This window comes from Mesoplodon densirostris, chromosome 13, assembly GCF_025265405.1.
Source record: "Mesoplodon densirostris isolate mMesDen1 chromosome 13, mMesDen1 primary haplotype, whole genome shotgun sequence".
Classification (NCBI taxonomy): domain Eukaryota; kingdom Metazoa; phylum Chordata; class Mammalia; order Artiodactyla; family Ziphiidae; genus Mesoplodon; species Mesoplodon densirostris.
Window position 1 is genome coordinate 84975806 of NC_082673.1, and position 12804 is coordinate 84988609.

The following is a 12804-nucleotide window of genomic DNA, read 5'->3' on the forward strand; positions in this document are numbered from 1 at the left end:
CCCCTGTGAACGCCAGCATCAACTACTCCACATGGGCTTCTGGGGAGGACCAAGTAAGTCCTGACGTGCAAGCGCCTTTTATAAACGGTAACAGGTCCAAATGTGTCATCAGAGGTAATAGCAAGGTGGGCGGCCAGCAGGCAGTGAGGGAAAGGGGTTAACATGTCACAGAGGCACATGTCCTCCACCTGGGGAGTGGGGACAGGTGTAACTCACCTGGGAGATCTGTGGGAGGCCTCCACAATCTGCCATCTGGGAGAAAGAAAGCTGGTTAGTGCCAAAGGCCTCAGTGGAGGGGATGCCGGCTCTGTGGACCAGCTCCAAATGGGCATCCACTCTGCCCGCTGCCCTGCCCCGGGCCTGCCTTGCTGAGGAGGGCCTGGACATGATACAGGTGGCGAAACACCCGCGTCACCTGGCATGCCTGCTTTGATTACTATCCGTCTCGGCATTAAACTCTGCCTTCTTGGCAACCATTGCTTGCAGCTTACAACAGGCCTGGCGCTGTGCTAGGCCCTGTAGATGATTCCTCTGCTCCCCCAAAACCCTGGAAGGGACGACTGTCCTACTTCAGAGGCAGAAACTGGGCCAGAGAGAACTTGAGGAACTTGCAAAATTCTGGCCAGGGTCTGTCTGACCAGAAAGCATTCACTGCACGAGGCCCTGGACACACAATCTCTTTAAAGACCCCTCAGAAGGAAACTGCAGGATTCAAGGCTTCAGGCCTGATGGGGCTCCTGGTTGGCCACCCTTGGTAAATGCTATAATTTCCAGAGTTGCTAGTAAATCACCAAATCCAAAGCCATCACTGCTTAAAGCCATTCCAGGCATGTGTGAATATTTATCCCAAGCCCAGGGCTCTGGAGCACTTGGGCAGTGAGGTGAGGATGGGGAAATAGGACTGGAAGGTCTTGGTGAGACTGAGTGGGGCTGTGGCCAGCCTGTAGCCCAGAGTCTCAAGACTAAATCCCAAGGGCTAGCCTCCAGGTCAGCTAACTTGGGGCAGCCTTCAGCCCAACGGGAATGCAGCAACAGAACTCCAGGGGCCCATTCAGCGGGGTAGGGTGGTGCAGTGGGGAGAGTCTGTCTAGAATCAGGCCCCGCCCACACAATTCCTATCTATCCCTCTTCAGAGCACCATGGCCGGCAGCCCGTAAACTCCTGGGGTGCCAGAGAGGGATCCCCTCATCTTTGCAGCCTTGGGTTACCAGCCAGCACCCAACAGATGTTTGTGAACAGACATATTAATTCACCATTTCTGTGATTTCTGACCACCAGCTTTGCCATCATCAGGCACAACTCAATTTTGCAGGAAACTTAGGGATTTCTGAGAAAGAACAAATGTAACCCTCCATCACTTTCCCTGTACCTTGAGAAGAGTGGTCTTCGTTGGGTCCAGTTTCGAGTTGCACTCCACCTAGACAAGAAGAGGGAGAAGAAATTTGCAAATTGTCGACCTGGCGCCAAAGTCATGAATTTTCGCCCTCTCCCTGCCACTCTGACACCATCACCAGGAGCTCCAGTATTCCTACTGTCATGGAAGAAAGACTGTGGGCTTTGGGACTCAACAGAAGTGGCTTTAAGTTCCAGCCCTACCATCACTAGCTGTGTGACCTTGGACAAGTTACTTAACTTCTTTGAGCCTCAGTTTCCTCATCAATAAAATGGGGATAATATCTTTTTCAAAGGGCTGTTGTGAAGATTAGCTAAAATGTAGAAGGTGCTCCAGAAACAGCTACTAAATGAATGGGCTTGTTTAACCAGCTGCTGCCAGTAATTCTTTAGATCCAACAACCCCAGTCCTGACAACCATTCTTCAAATGAAATATCCACCAAGATGGTTTCTTTCTTCAGTTTGTCAATGACCTTCTTAAAAGTGCATCGAGAAGTGGGCAAAATACCCACCTGTAACCTGTGATGTTCAAAATGCCTATGGTAGAGTTATCACCTCCCTTAATGTAAACAATATATCTTTATTGATGCATCTTATGATTATGTCCAGTGGACTAGATTGCAAGAAATTCATGGTTCATTTGGATACCCCAGGTCTTTACTAAATGAACATTTGCTGACCCTGCTCTAGCCTACTGCACAAGGCATGTCACTACTCTAGGACTCTGCCCACTAGCCCCCAAGTCTCCCGTGTCCTCGGCTATGGGGGTGTTGGAAAGATGGAGTCCTGTTTTGCCTCCACCACATCACAGGTGGGAATTAAGGGGTGAAATGAGCCAGAAAACCTTTCCTAAGCCCCGCTCCCCAGATGCCTGTCTGACCCACCAGATGATCAGGCTCCAACCAGGTCTGAAAGCTCCACCTGATTCCCAAACATGCAGACAGTCTCCTGGCCAGGAAGCCAAGCGGAAACACGCCCATATAAACAAGCCAATGGGAGGCAGATCGGCAGATGAGGGGGCCTGGGAGAGGAGACAGCGGCCCCACTGCCAAGCCACTAGGGCTGGCAGTCACCAGGGAAGGAGGCTGGTGGCTGGACCCTCTGACTAAAGGCCAATACGGCATCTAGAAGATGTCACTTGCCCTGATGGGAGCAAAGGAGGGGAAGAGGGTGGGCAGGGAGACTTCATACCAAGGTAACCAGAATTGGACTGTTAAGCACAGAAACCAGTGGCTGATTTCTACATACCACAGCGTCCACAGCAGGAGAACTGTCCCCAACCACCAACAAAGCAGGACACCTGGGGGCAGGGAGACAAGGGGGAGTTACCACAAGGTTCACTGACAGATTCTCATGCTCCCAGCCCTGCCAGGCTGGGGCCAGAATTCTAAAAAAAAAAAAAAAAAAATTTACTTTGTTTTCCCCAGTACCTTTGGCTCTTTTTACTACCTTCATTCTCTATCCTCTGCTTTATTCTTAGGAAAAAAATGGGTTAGTAGTCATTTACACCTTAGTATGAATTTCAGGCAGAGAATGTCTATGCCCTGATGTTTTATTTTCAAGCACCCTCTCCACAAGGAAGGATGAGTAGGATTTTGCCAGCAATCAAAAACAGAGATGAAAACGACACGCCTGACAAAGAAAATGCCATGTGCCGAGTTCAGGGGTCAAATAATACGGTTCACTTAAGGAACTATAAAAAGACATAGTTGTTACTGTTGGAATCCAGGTGGCTGTACCCACGACTGTCTTTTCCTTCTAGCTTTATAGGGCACTTCAGGGTGGGGCCTATGTCTTATTCATCTTCAGGATCTGTGAAGCAAAGCCTCACACAGTATTGGGCACAGAGTAGGGGCTTCATAAATTCTGTCCAGTTGTGGTTATTAGCATTCCTTGTTTGAGGTCCAAGGCTCCCCCCCACAGCTCTTGGGGACACCCTACAAACCAAATTCCTGCACAAGGAGAAGACGAGTGAGGCTGGGCCATGCCCAATCCCTGGGCAGAATCCACGCAGTTCTCGCTGACTGAGCTGTCCTAGCACAAGGCCGGGCAGTCCTGCCAAACTCAGAACTAAGGTGCTGCCGGCAACGGTGAGCACAGCTCAAGAGACGGTGCAGGAGAGAAGGGTAACTCACTGCAGGGTGACCGTGTGGGTTCCGGGCATCGGCCGCTCAATCTCCAGGTCCCGCCGGCTACAGACAAACAACAAACAAACACACCTTTACATCAGCAGACCCTCCCCTGGAGGAAGCCCCTCCCACCGAGCCGACCCCAGGAGCTCCTGCACTGGCCGCTCTGGCAAACACCCACCTACATCCCAAGCTGTGTGAGGTCCCATCCCAGCCTCTCTGGGTCCATAGAAGTGGCTTCAGAGAGAGCGGGACTCATGGACCCCACCTCACTGTCCCCCATGTGCTTTTTTCCTTTTAGGTATAAATCGCATCCTCCTCTACAGAGGGCCCCTGCTTCCCGCCCCCCCTGTAGAAGCCTCTACCTCCCGAATGGTGTCCAGCCTCTTCTCTTAGCCTCACTCCCACTCTTGCCCCCAACTCTGAGTCCTCTACATAGTAACCAAACCAACTCTTCAGAACTCAGACCTGATCCTTTCACTCCCTCATTTTAAACCCTCCCACGGTCTCCCACTGTACCCAGTGTGGCTCCATTACTCTCCCCTGCAGACGGACACCAGCCTCTCCCTGACTGGCAGCTCCCACCATGAGACACCCTTTCCCAGCTCACAGCCCGGAGCCAGCCCGGCTGCATTCAAATCACGTTCCTCTGTTTCCTAGCTGTGTGACCTTGGGCAGGATGCCGAACCTCTCTGTGCCTTCGCTTCCTCAGCAGGAAATGATGGTGAGAGCACCCTCATCATAGCGTTTTTCAGAGGCACCAGTTCGTCCCTGCAGCATGTGGGGCAGCGAGGGGCTGTTGCCCGTCTCCCCTGGGTGCCCACCGCCCAGCCGAAAGCCTGCCCACTCCAGTCCTCACTTAGCGCTTGCTGAATAAATGGGCACTCAGCCTCCGTGTCTTTGGTTACACGCTGGGGCCATTACCAGTCCCCCCTGCACTGAGAGGCTGGGTGGAGGGTAAGAGGAAAGGGACACGAATGCCCTTCATGAAGTCCAGTGATTAACACGTGAGAGACACAGAGCCCAGGGGGCTTATTCCCGCCCCCTCTGTGGGAGCCGCAGGCTGAGTTCCCTGGAGATTCCAGAACCCCTGGCTGCTCCCAGTGGCCCCGAACTCTCCCCTCCCCTAGCTGAGCCCCAGACCAGCACTCAGGTATCCTTAAGAGGGCTGCGCCCTCGCCAAAGGCCATGCTCATGTGTCCTTATCCTTGGAGTGACTCCTTGGCCTCCCAGCAGCCTGCCTGGATTCTTCCCGTCCTCCCCCAGTGCTTTGCTGCCCTCGCTCTCAGCTCTCCCCACATCCGGACCTTCCTTAGGGTCAGCGTGGGCACAGGCGTGGACGCAAACCCTTTGCGATGTGACTGTTCCCACTCGTGCGTGTGCCCCTGGTGGTCTGGAGTAGAAGTTCAGCTCCTTGCAAAGCACTCAAAACTCCAGGAGGCACCTGACTTCCCAGGGGCCCTTACTGGGCACCCTCGTTCTGTTCATCGATTTGCTCAGGGGCTGCATCTTATATTAATTTTACAATCCCTCCTCTCTTGCCCCATGTTCGTTCCGGACCTAAAAAATAAGCCTGACAAGCGGCCATCGTGTGGCCCAGCGGCGTCCTGGTACCTGTTGTAGACGTTGATGAACAGGTGCAGGTTGCCGGGGTTCATGTCGTTCAGGATGTGCTGGCGGCAGGTGTGGACCACCTCCACGTTAGTCTGCATTTCCTCCTGCATTGACAGATGGGAGAAGGTCGTTCGCGGGAACCGCGGCCGCGGGCCGTTCACTACCCTCACCATTCTTCAGGTTATTCAGCTACGTAGTGAAGGCAGTAATGCCTGTTCCATGAGCCTGCTATGGAGCCTGGGGGAACCTTCAGGAAAGCGGAAGCCGCACCCAGATGCAGACTGATGTCTGAATATCAGCTGGGAACAGAGGGAACGCAAAGCTTGGGGGGCAAGCACGCCCTTCTGGGCTCGGACTTCAGGAGTTTTGATCTGAAGTCAGTCCTCCTGGCTCCGTCACTGCCCTTTCACTGGGCGAGTGCTTCACCTCTCTGAGCCTCAGCTCCCTTTTAAAGAAAAGAGTGGGGATGACATCACCCACTTCATCAGATTGTAGGATTTATCAGAGGTTGGCCACTCTGGAAAGCCCACTGACAACAGTAAACATCGAGGCGACTGTTAGCAATTACTATTATTTTCTTTTTAATGGGGAGAGGTGAAAAGAAGTTTTTCATGTTTGCAAAACAAAACCAACTCATGCAACAGGAAGGTGCCAGAATGAAGGGCAATCTTGATTTCCAGGAGGGCCAACCAGACCCTTGCAGAAGGCTGGCCACAGCCTTCCCTCTCCCTGGTTCCTTTTTGAATGTGATTTGGGACAAAGAAACAAGTTATGAGCTTGCTCTGTTTCTCATTTGTACAACAGCGGATGCTACAGGTTTCACGAAAGGGCCTGATGTGATTGACAACAACCAGATCAGGAGTGAGAGGGAGAAAAGGGGGCCCAGTGTCTCCCTGAGCTGTGCCAAGACAGTCCACGGTCACTGAAGCAACAAAGAGACCAGCTTTTCCCCAAAAGACATCAGGAAAAAAATAGTCCGAGGAACTGTGCTGGGGTTACAGATTGAAACACAGTTGCAGCAGCTCGGGGGTACCAACATATACCCCAGGTAATTTGGGGAACAGTCAGGCAAAGTTCTTACTCTATACTTGACACCCCTCTTCCAAGAAAACACAGATGCTGGCTCTGATCTTTCCCGTATTGCTGTCAGATTCAGATTATACACTCAGGGTGAAGAAAATGTATTGCAAACCGTGAAAAGAAGCATGAGAAAGGAAAGAGGGCTCTAGTGGGCTACAAGGTGGCCCCAAGGACATGTTTCACATCAAATTCCTGGACTCTGCGAATGTTATTTGGAAAAAAGGTCTTTGCAGACGTAATTTAAGTTAAGGATCCAGAGATGAGGTCATCCTGCATTATGCCGGCAGGTTCTAAATCCAGTGACGAGTGTCCTTGTAAGAGAAAGGCAGAGGGAGATTTGAAACAGACACAGAGAAAGCCGTGCAAAGATGGAGGCAGAGACTGGAGTGAGAAACCACAAGCCAAGGAAGGCTGAGGCTACCAGAAGCCGGAAGAAGCAAGGAAGGATCCTCCCCTAGTACCACTGGAGGAGTGTGGCCCGGCCAACACTCGGTTTCAGACTTCTGGCCCCCAGAACTGAGAGAAGATATATTTCGGTTGTTTTAAGCCACCCAGTTTGTGGTACTTTGTTAGAGCAGCCACAGGAAACTAATACAAGGACCAGACACAGTGCACACTTCAGCAGCCCGGCAAAATCTCTGCTTCCCTGGGTGTCATATGGTCACACACCAGATGGTCACACTCTTCAGCTAAGGAGCAAACAGTGGTGTGTAGGCCACACACAGTGAGCAGAGCAAGTCACCTCAAGCTGGGCAACTTGAGGGCCACATCAGACCCCTGCATCAGAGCAGTACATCCTCCAGCCCAGCAGGAGGTACAAAGCCAGAGTCAGGGGCCACGCTGGCCGGGTGACAGGGTAGAAACACACACCACTCACATGCTGCCAGGGGCCTGGCTCAGCCCATGCTCAGTGGGGATAAGTGCACCACAACCCGTCTGAGAGCCAGGCACCAGCAGAGGCACAGAGGGTTACTGGAACCCACACTGGAGCGAGACTCATAGGTTCCAGTCCCAGCCCCTCTCGCTGGCTGTGAGACCTCACACAGCTCACTCAACCTCTCTGGTCTCAGCTTCCTCATGTACAACTGAGAAAAAAAAATAGATCCATAACTAGGAATAAAAGGTCCTTCTCATACGGGTCATAGAGTCCTTAAGACCAAGGCTGACACACAGCAAATTCCACGATGTGTTTGCTGTAGGCTTTGTTAGAGCCCAGAACTGGAAAGCACCCAAATGTCCATCAACAGGTGAATGGAGAAGCAACCTCTGGTACACCCGCACCACAGAACACCACTCAGCACTAAAAGGGGACGGACTCTTGATTCGCCCAATGCCAGGGATGGATCGCACAATAATTTAACGTTGAGTGAAGGAAGCCAGATTTAAAAATAAAAGAGCACGTACTGATACTGTTTACATAAAAATCTAGGAAATGCAAATGAATCTACAGTGACCCAAAGCAGATCAGAGATTACCTGAGGAGGAGGGAGAGGATCCCCAAGCATCCCAGGGGAAGTTCTGGGGGTTACGGTATTTTGTTAGTCATCTGTGATGGCTTCAGTGAAGGTTTTAGAATGTCAAAATTTGTCAAATGTGTCCAATTTCAATATGTGCAGTGTATTGTACTTCAACAAAGCTGTTAAAAAAAGACTTCTGTTAAAGGGAGAACAAGAGAGAAGGAATGGCGAGACGATTGTGCGTGAGTAACGCTGGGCTATTTCAGGAGGGTCAGACGGAGCGGCCCCTTGCTGTGCCTGCGCCATCTCTGCGCTCTACATGCCTGGCAGCACACGACTGAACAACACAACGCCAGGCCACGCTGCTCACCTTCCCGAAGAGGTGAGACATCACCATGTCTGGAAGGGCTTGGGTCCATCCGGAGATCTGGGAGGACAGAAACAGGGATTAGAAAGCCGGCGTTCACAGTAGCCGGACAAGGGCAGGCCAATCCCACTGCCCTGGGGGTGGAGCAGCAGGGTGGACTCCCTGGCACTCAGGTCTGAGGACACCCCTTTGATGGGAAGGCGGTTACCTGTCTCCAGTTACTTACTGAACCTGGGGCCCCGGAAGGCAGGGTCATCAATTCCTTACTCTCAGAGCCGGGGGCACAGGAGATGTGGAGAAAATGCGTCTGAACAAAGACCCCACATGCTCCCAGCTTTTGTCAGGCCTCAGCTCACCAAGTCCTCGGTAAGGGGGGGCCTGTCCGTGACTTCTAAACACACACTGAGCTCCCAGTCTACACGCCAGGATCTGCTTACCTCAAACTATCATTTCTATATCATCCTCTAGATTTTCCCTCTTAAGCCAGTTTCCTCTCTCTGAAGATACTGACCTTCTCTTCTCTACCTGCTCCCACCGTCCATGCTAGGTATACCGCAGGAGCTCCATAAATGCTAGGCATACAGCAGGAGCTCCATAAATGCTAGGCGTGCAGCAGACGCTCCATAAATGCTAGGTACACAGTGAGAGCTCTGTAAATGCTAGGCATACAGCAGAAGCTCCACAAATGTGTGTTGACCAACTTCAGTGTCAGGCAGGAACCCACAGGGGAGAGAAGCTCTAGACCTGGGGGACCTAGGCTGACCCATCTGCCACCTCCTAGCTGTGTGGCCCTGGGAGAGTAGCAGAGCCACTGGACCTCAGACCTCTCATCTGTAACCAGGATGCCAGGAGCTTCAGACTCACAAGGCCAAGGTGAGGGTTACACATGGCAACTACACATGTCACAGGATCAGACCCCAGTGCCTGACACACACTAGACCCCCAAGAGAGGCTGGGGCTGGAAAGGAAAGATACGGTGCAAATACTAAAACCCCCCAAACAGCCCTCAGGCTCCACTTTAGCCAGCGGTCAACGTCCCAGCCCCCATGTCTGGCTCAGAACAGCTACCAAGAAGCCAAACTGGCCGACCGCAGTGCCATTCCCTTTGCTGGAAAACAAAATAAAAAACAGGGAGTGTGTTCCACTCCTGAATAGCACACCGGTGGGAGGAAAGGGCTCCCTCATCCTGGTGGAATGTTCCAGGAAGAAATGAAGTATCACAGTGGCCAGGATGGGGTGGGAAGTAGGGGGAGGGGGGACCCCTTCAAACCCCCTGTCCCCAACAGCCGTCCCAAACTTGGCAAAAACACACTTTCAAAATGAGAAGCCAGGATCACCCCAGCTTGAAAGTCTTTGTCCTGTTAGAGTTGGAATGGTTTCCCCCTCTCCTTGGCAAATACTGGGGCCTTTATGAAAAAAAACAATCATCTCTTTAAAAGATAAACAAGGAACCCAGCCAGAGCACAGCTTCCTGAGACATCTCGGGCCCTTTCCCCAGCCAGGGATGTGTCCTGCTAGCTCTGCATTCCCAGACCTGCGGTGCTTGGGTCTCGGCGGGCATTTGACACCTGCTGATGGAGAGACGGGGCCAGCGGTGAGCCCAGCTCAGAGGTGATTCCAAGGACCACAGAGTCCAAGGGATCTTGTTCGGCCCCAGTCCTCCCACTGCCTGGCTCTGGGCGGCCCTAGACAGCTTCCTAACCCCTGCGACCCTCAGTTTCCTCCTCTGTAAAATGATTATAACAATCCCCACTCCTGGAGTGACTGAGGATTGAATGAGGTCATGCAGGTATAGCCACGGAGAGTAGAAAGAGAACTTGATAAACATTCAACAGTTGTTAGCTAATAAAGAGAACTTGATAAACATTCAACACTTGTTAGCTAATTATTATTATCGTAAAGTTAAGTGGCATAGAATCAGTACCAGATACGTTATTTCTTTTTCATTAATAATATGTAGGTGACTGGGGTGACAGGCATTTGTCTTGTTCATCTTTTTATTCTCAGCATCTTGATCTAAGCCCCACATATGCTAAGTCCCCAGCGAATACTTCTTAACCCAGGCTGTCCTTATCAAAGCTGGCTCGGGACCCACGTCCCACTGGTATCGCTGGCTTGGACAGCAGTGTCCTATTGAGATCTGAATGGCACGTGGCTGAGGTCATGTTCACTACCCAAAGCCAGGCGGAGGAAAGCTGCCTTCTTTGCTGGGGGTGGTGAAGGGGTGGGGCTAGGAGAGGTCTCTTGCATTTTGTGCTCCAGTCAGAGTCAGGTACACCTGCCCCTCTCCAGACTGGGACACCCCCTGCCCGACCCAGGCCCCCAGCCTCACCTTGGAGGCAGCCCAGTCCATCCAGCCTTCTGCACAAGGGTTCACGTTGATGAGGACGAGGCCCTCCACCATCTCGGGGTTGTTCAGCTGCAATTGGAGACACGAAGTGAGAGAGACAACCTAGCCATCTGAGAGACTGTGAACTTTAACGTCAAACCAAAGACTGAGAAAAGTACCAGAAGAGGACCCGTGTGGACCCCCAGAGCAGGCTGCTGCTCTCGACACTGCCCCCCTTCCAAAACCAAGGTTCCAGCTTAGTAGACACTAAATGGGGTTCCTGAGAGAAGGGAAAGAGGAAACCATAGGAGAAGTAGGAGCACATGTGCTTGGCAGACCTACGTGGGACAAGTCACTTCACACGGCTGCCCCTCAGCTTCCCTAGCTGTGAAATGGGTACAACATACCATGGACCTCATAAATCAGACAAGTTAATCAGCTCTTCAGTAATCAGTAAGAATTCTATTACTTCTCAGAGATATGGAGATAGAGACCTAAGATACAGTTGAGACCTTATTTTATCTGCTCAGAGCCTAGACAGCCAGACCATTTTGTATTCGTGCCAGCATGCCTAACCTCTAGCAAAGTCCAGCAAATAACAGGCCATCAGATTACATATGGCTGAATAAAATGAGCATCACTGCATTTTGAAACAAATGTTTGGTAAGGATACAAAGGACCCAGCAGCACCTGACCTGGACCCCTAGTAATATAAGTGACATCTGTCATGTTAGCACATATATCTCTGATTAGTTTAGAATTAGTCAGGGTCCAAGAGTTCCCTGACTACAAAAACTGTGCAGCTATCACAAAGAAGTAGCACGGTAGAGTACTCAGTGACATGAGGACCTGGCCACAATCACTGCAAAGCGAGCAAAGATGATGATAAAAGAACATGTCTCGTGCGGCATTTCAGTGAAGTGAAAGAGCTGCTGGTGTGTACATGAGTGCACACCCACACACCTCACGTGCATAGGTAACTCTGGACCACGTACTCCGAAGTGCACTGTGGCTCTCCTTTGGGAAATGGAATTATTTCATTTCATTTCAAAAGAAATATAATCATTTCTTTTTCCCTTTGGGGAGTTTTTTTTTTGGTGCTTTTCTAATCTTCTTCCTTAATCTTGAATTAATTTTCTTTAAAACATATATATATTGTGCATAGAGAGAGAGAGTTTTGTTTTTTTTTTTTTTTAATGAAAGAACTCACAGCAAATCGAGTGAGGATGTAGGCACCCGCTCCGGTTCCCATGCCAATGATGCTTTTCAGTCTGGAAGGAGAAACAAAAATTCATGTCCCAGAAGGAGTGAGTGATGGGAAGCGCCCTTTGAAAACCTTCCCCGCCCCTTGCCCTGAGGAACCTCATCTTCCCAAGGGTGTGTCGTGGGCATCGCTGAGGGTGGCTGGCAGGCTAGACAAAGTGGGACCACGCTGCCATACGTGCCCTGCAGGACCTGCAATGCATCATGCTTTATGTCTGGACAGAAGACCATGACCTTGGAAAGACCCATGCCTTTCCCTCACTCCTCTCCCGACCGTGGACAGGCTCTGACAGCCCCGCTGTCATTTACGGGAAGGCCTAGTTACCAAACTGCTTTTTCCTGCTCTTCAGCTTTATTTTGGATTCTAAAACTTGGAATGAAAATGAATTGGGCAAGAACATGGAGGTGTTATCATCGTACAAAAGGCTCCACTAAGAAGTTTCCTTGAGCCCTGAAGAAATAAAGGCCTGGAGGGAGACGTTGAGGGTTCAGGCAACCCTATTCCAGAATGTTCCATGGGAAAGAGAAAGCAATAAAAGAAGAGAGGTGAGGAAAGGATGCGTGGAGTGGCTGTCATCGGGTGATGGATTTTGACTCGAGGAGAAAAGCCCGCCTTGCAAGAGGCAGATGGGAGTAAAGAGACTGCATGAAAAACAGTGTCTGCAGAGTGTAACAAGCTGATTTCCTCCCTGATCTTTAAGCATTAACCTAGATTTCAGTGCTGGGGCCAGATCAAGACCCCAGGAGAGGCAGAAGCTAGAGATCACCCTTCTCTGCAAGCTGGTGGCGGGGTGGATCCCTCACTCTTACCCAAACTGGTGAAGGACTCCGGGCAGCATTTCCGCCAGCTGGTCCATGGAGGGGTACATGTACCTTGGGAGAGGCCATGCAGAGGCAGTTAACAAACGCCGGGACCCCGGCGGAAATGAACAGTGCAAACGAAAACACACTTGATAGGCGGGGACCGTGCAACAAACCGCCCTGTTCACCCAGACGCCCCAGTCTAGTCCCCTCCCGTGGCCCCCATTCCGAGCACCCCACCGTGTACGCAGCCTGCTCCTCTGAGCAAGGATGCTCTCCATTCCAATTCCCCTACCTTTTACTTTGTAAAGTGACCCTTTACAAACCGCTTCCTATGTTCCAGGTCCCACAACAAGCATTTGATGAGCATT

General features: G+C 51.2%; 1 protein-coding gene across 2 annotated transcripts in view; it reads right to left on the minus strand.

Annotated features, from left to right (window-relative positions):
• NDRG1 (N-myc downstream regulated 1) overlaps positions 1-12804 on the minus strand; it is a 57985-nt gene that overhangs the window by 9792 nt on the left and 35389 nt on the right. For both annotated transcript variants that reach the window (XM_060116251.1, XM_060116252.1), the window contains 9 exons: positions 12443-12505; positions 11580-11640; positions 10373-10459; positions 8044-8100; positions 5137-5240; positions 3529-3585; positions 2642-2693; positions 1370-1417; positions 217-252 (listed from right to left, as the gene is read on the minus strand). In XM_060116251.1, coding sequence (XP_059972234.1) covers positions 217-252; positions 1370-1417; positions 2642-2693; positions 3529-3585; positions 5137-5240; positions 8044-8100; positions 10373-10459; positions 11580-11640; positions 12443-12505 — 565 coding nt within the window. The remainder of the gene's footprint in view (positions 1-216; positions 253-1369; positions 1418-2641; positions 2694-3528; positions 3586-5136; positions 5241-8043; positions 8101-10372; positions 10460-11579; positions 11641-12442; positions 12506-12804) is intronic.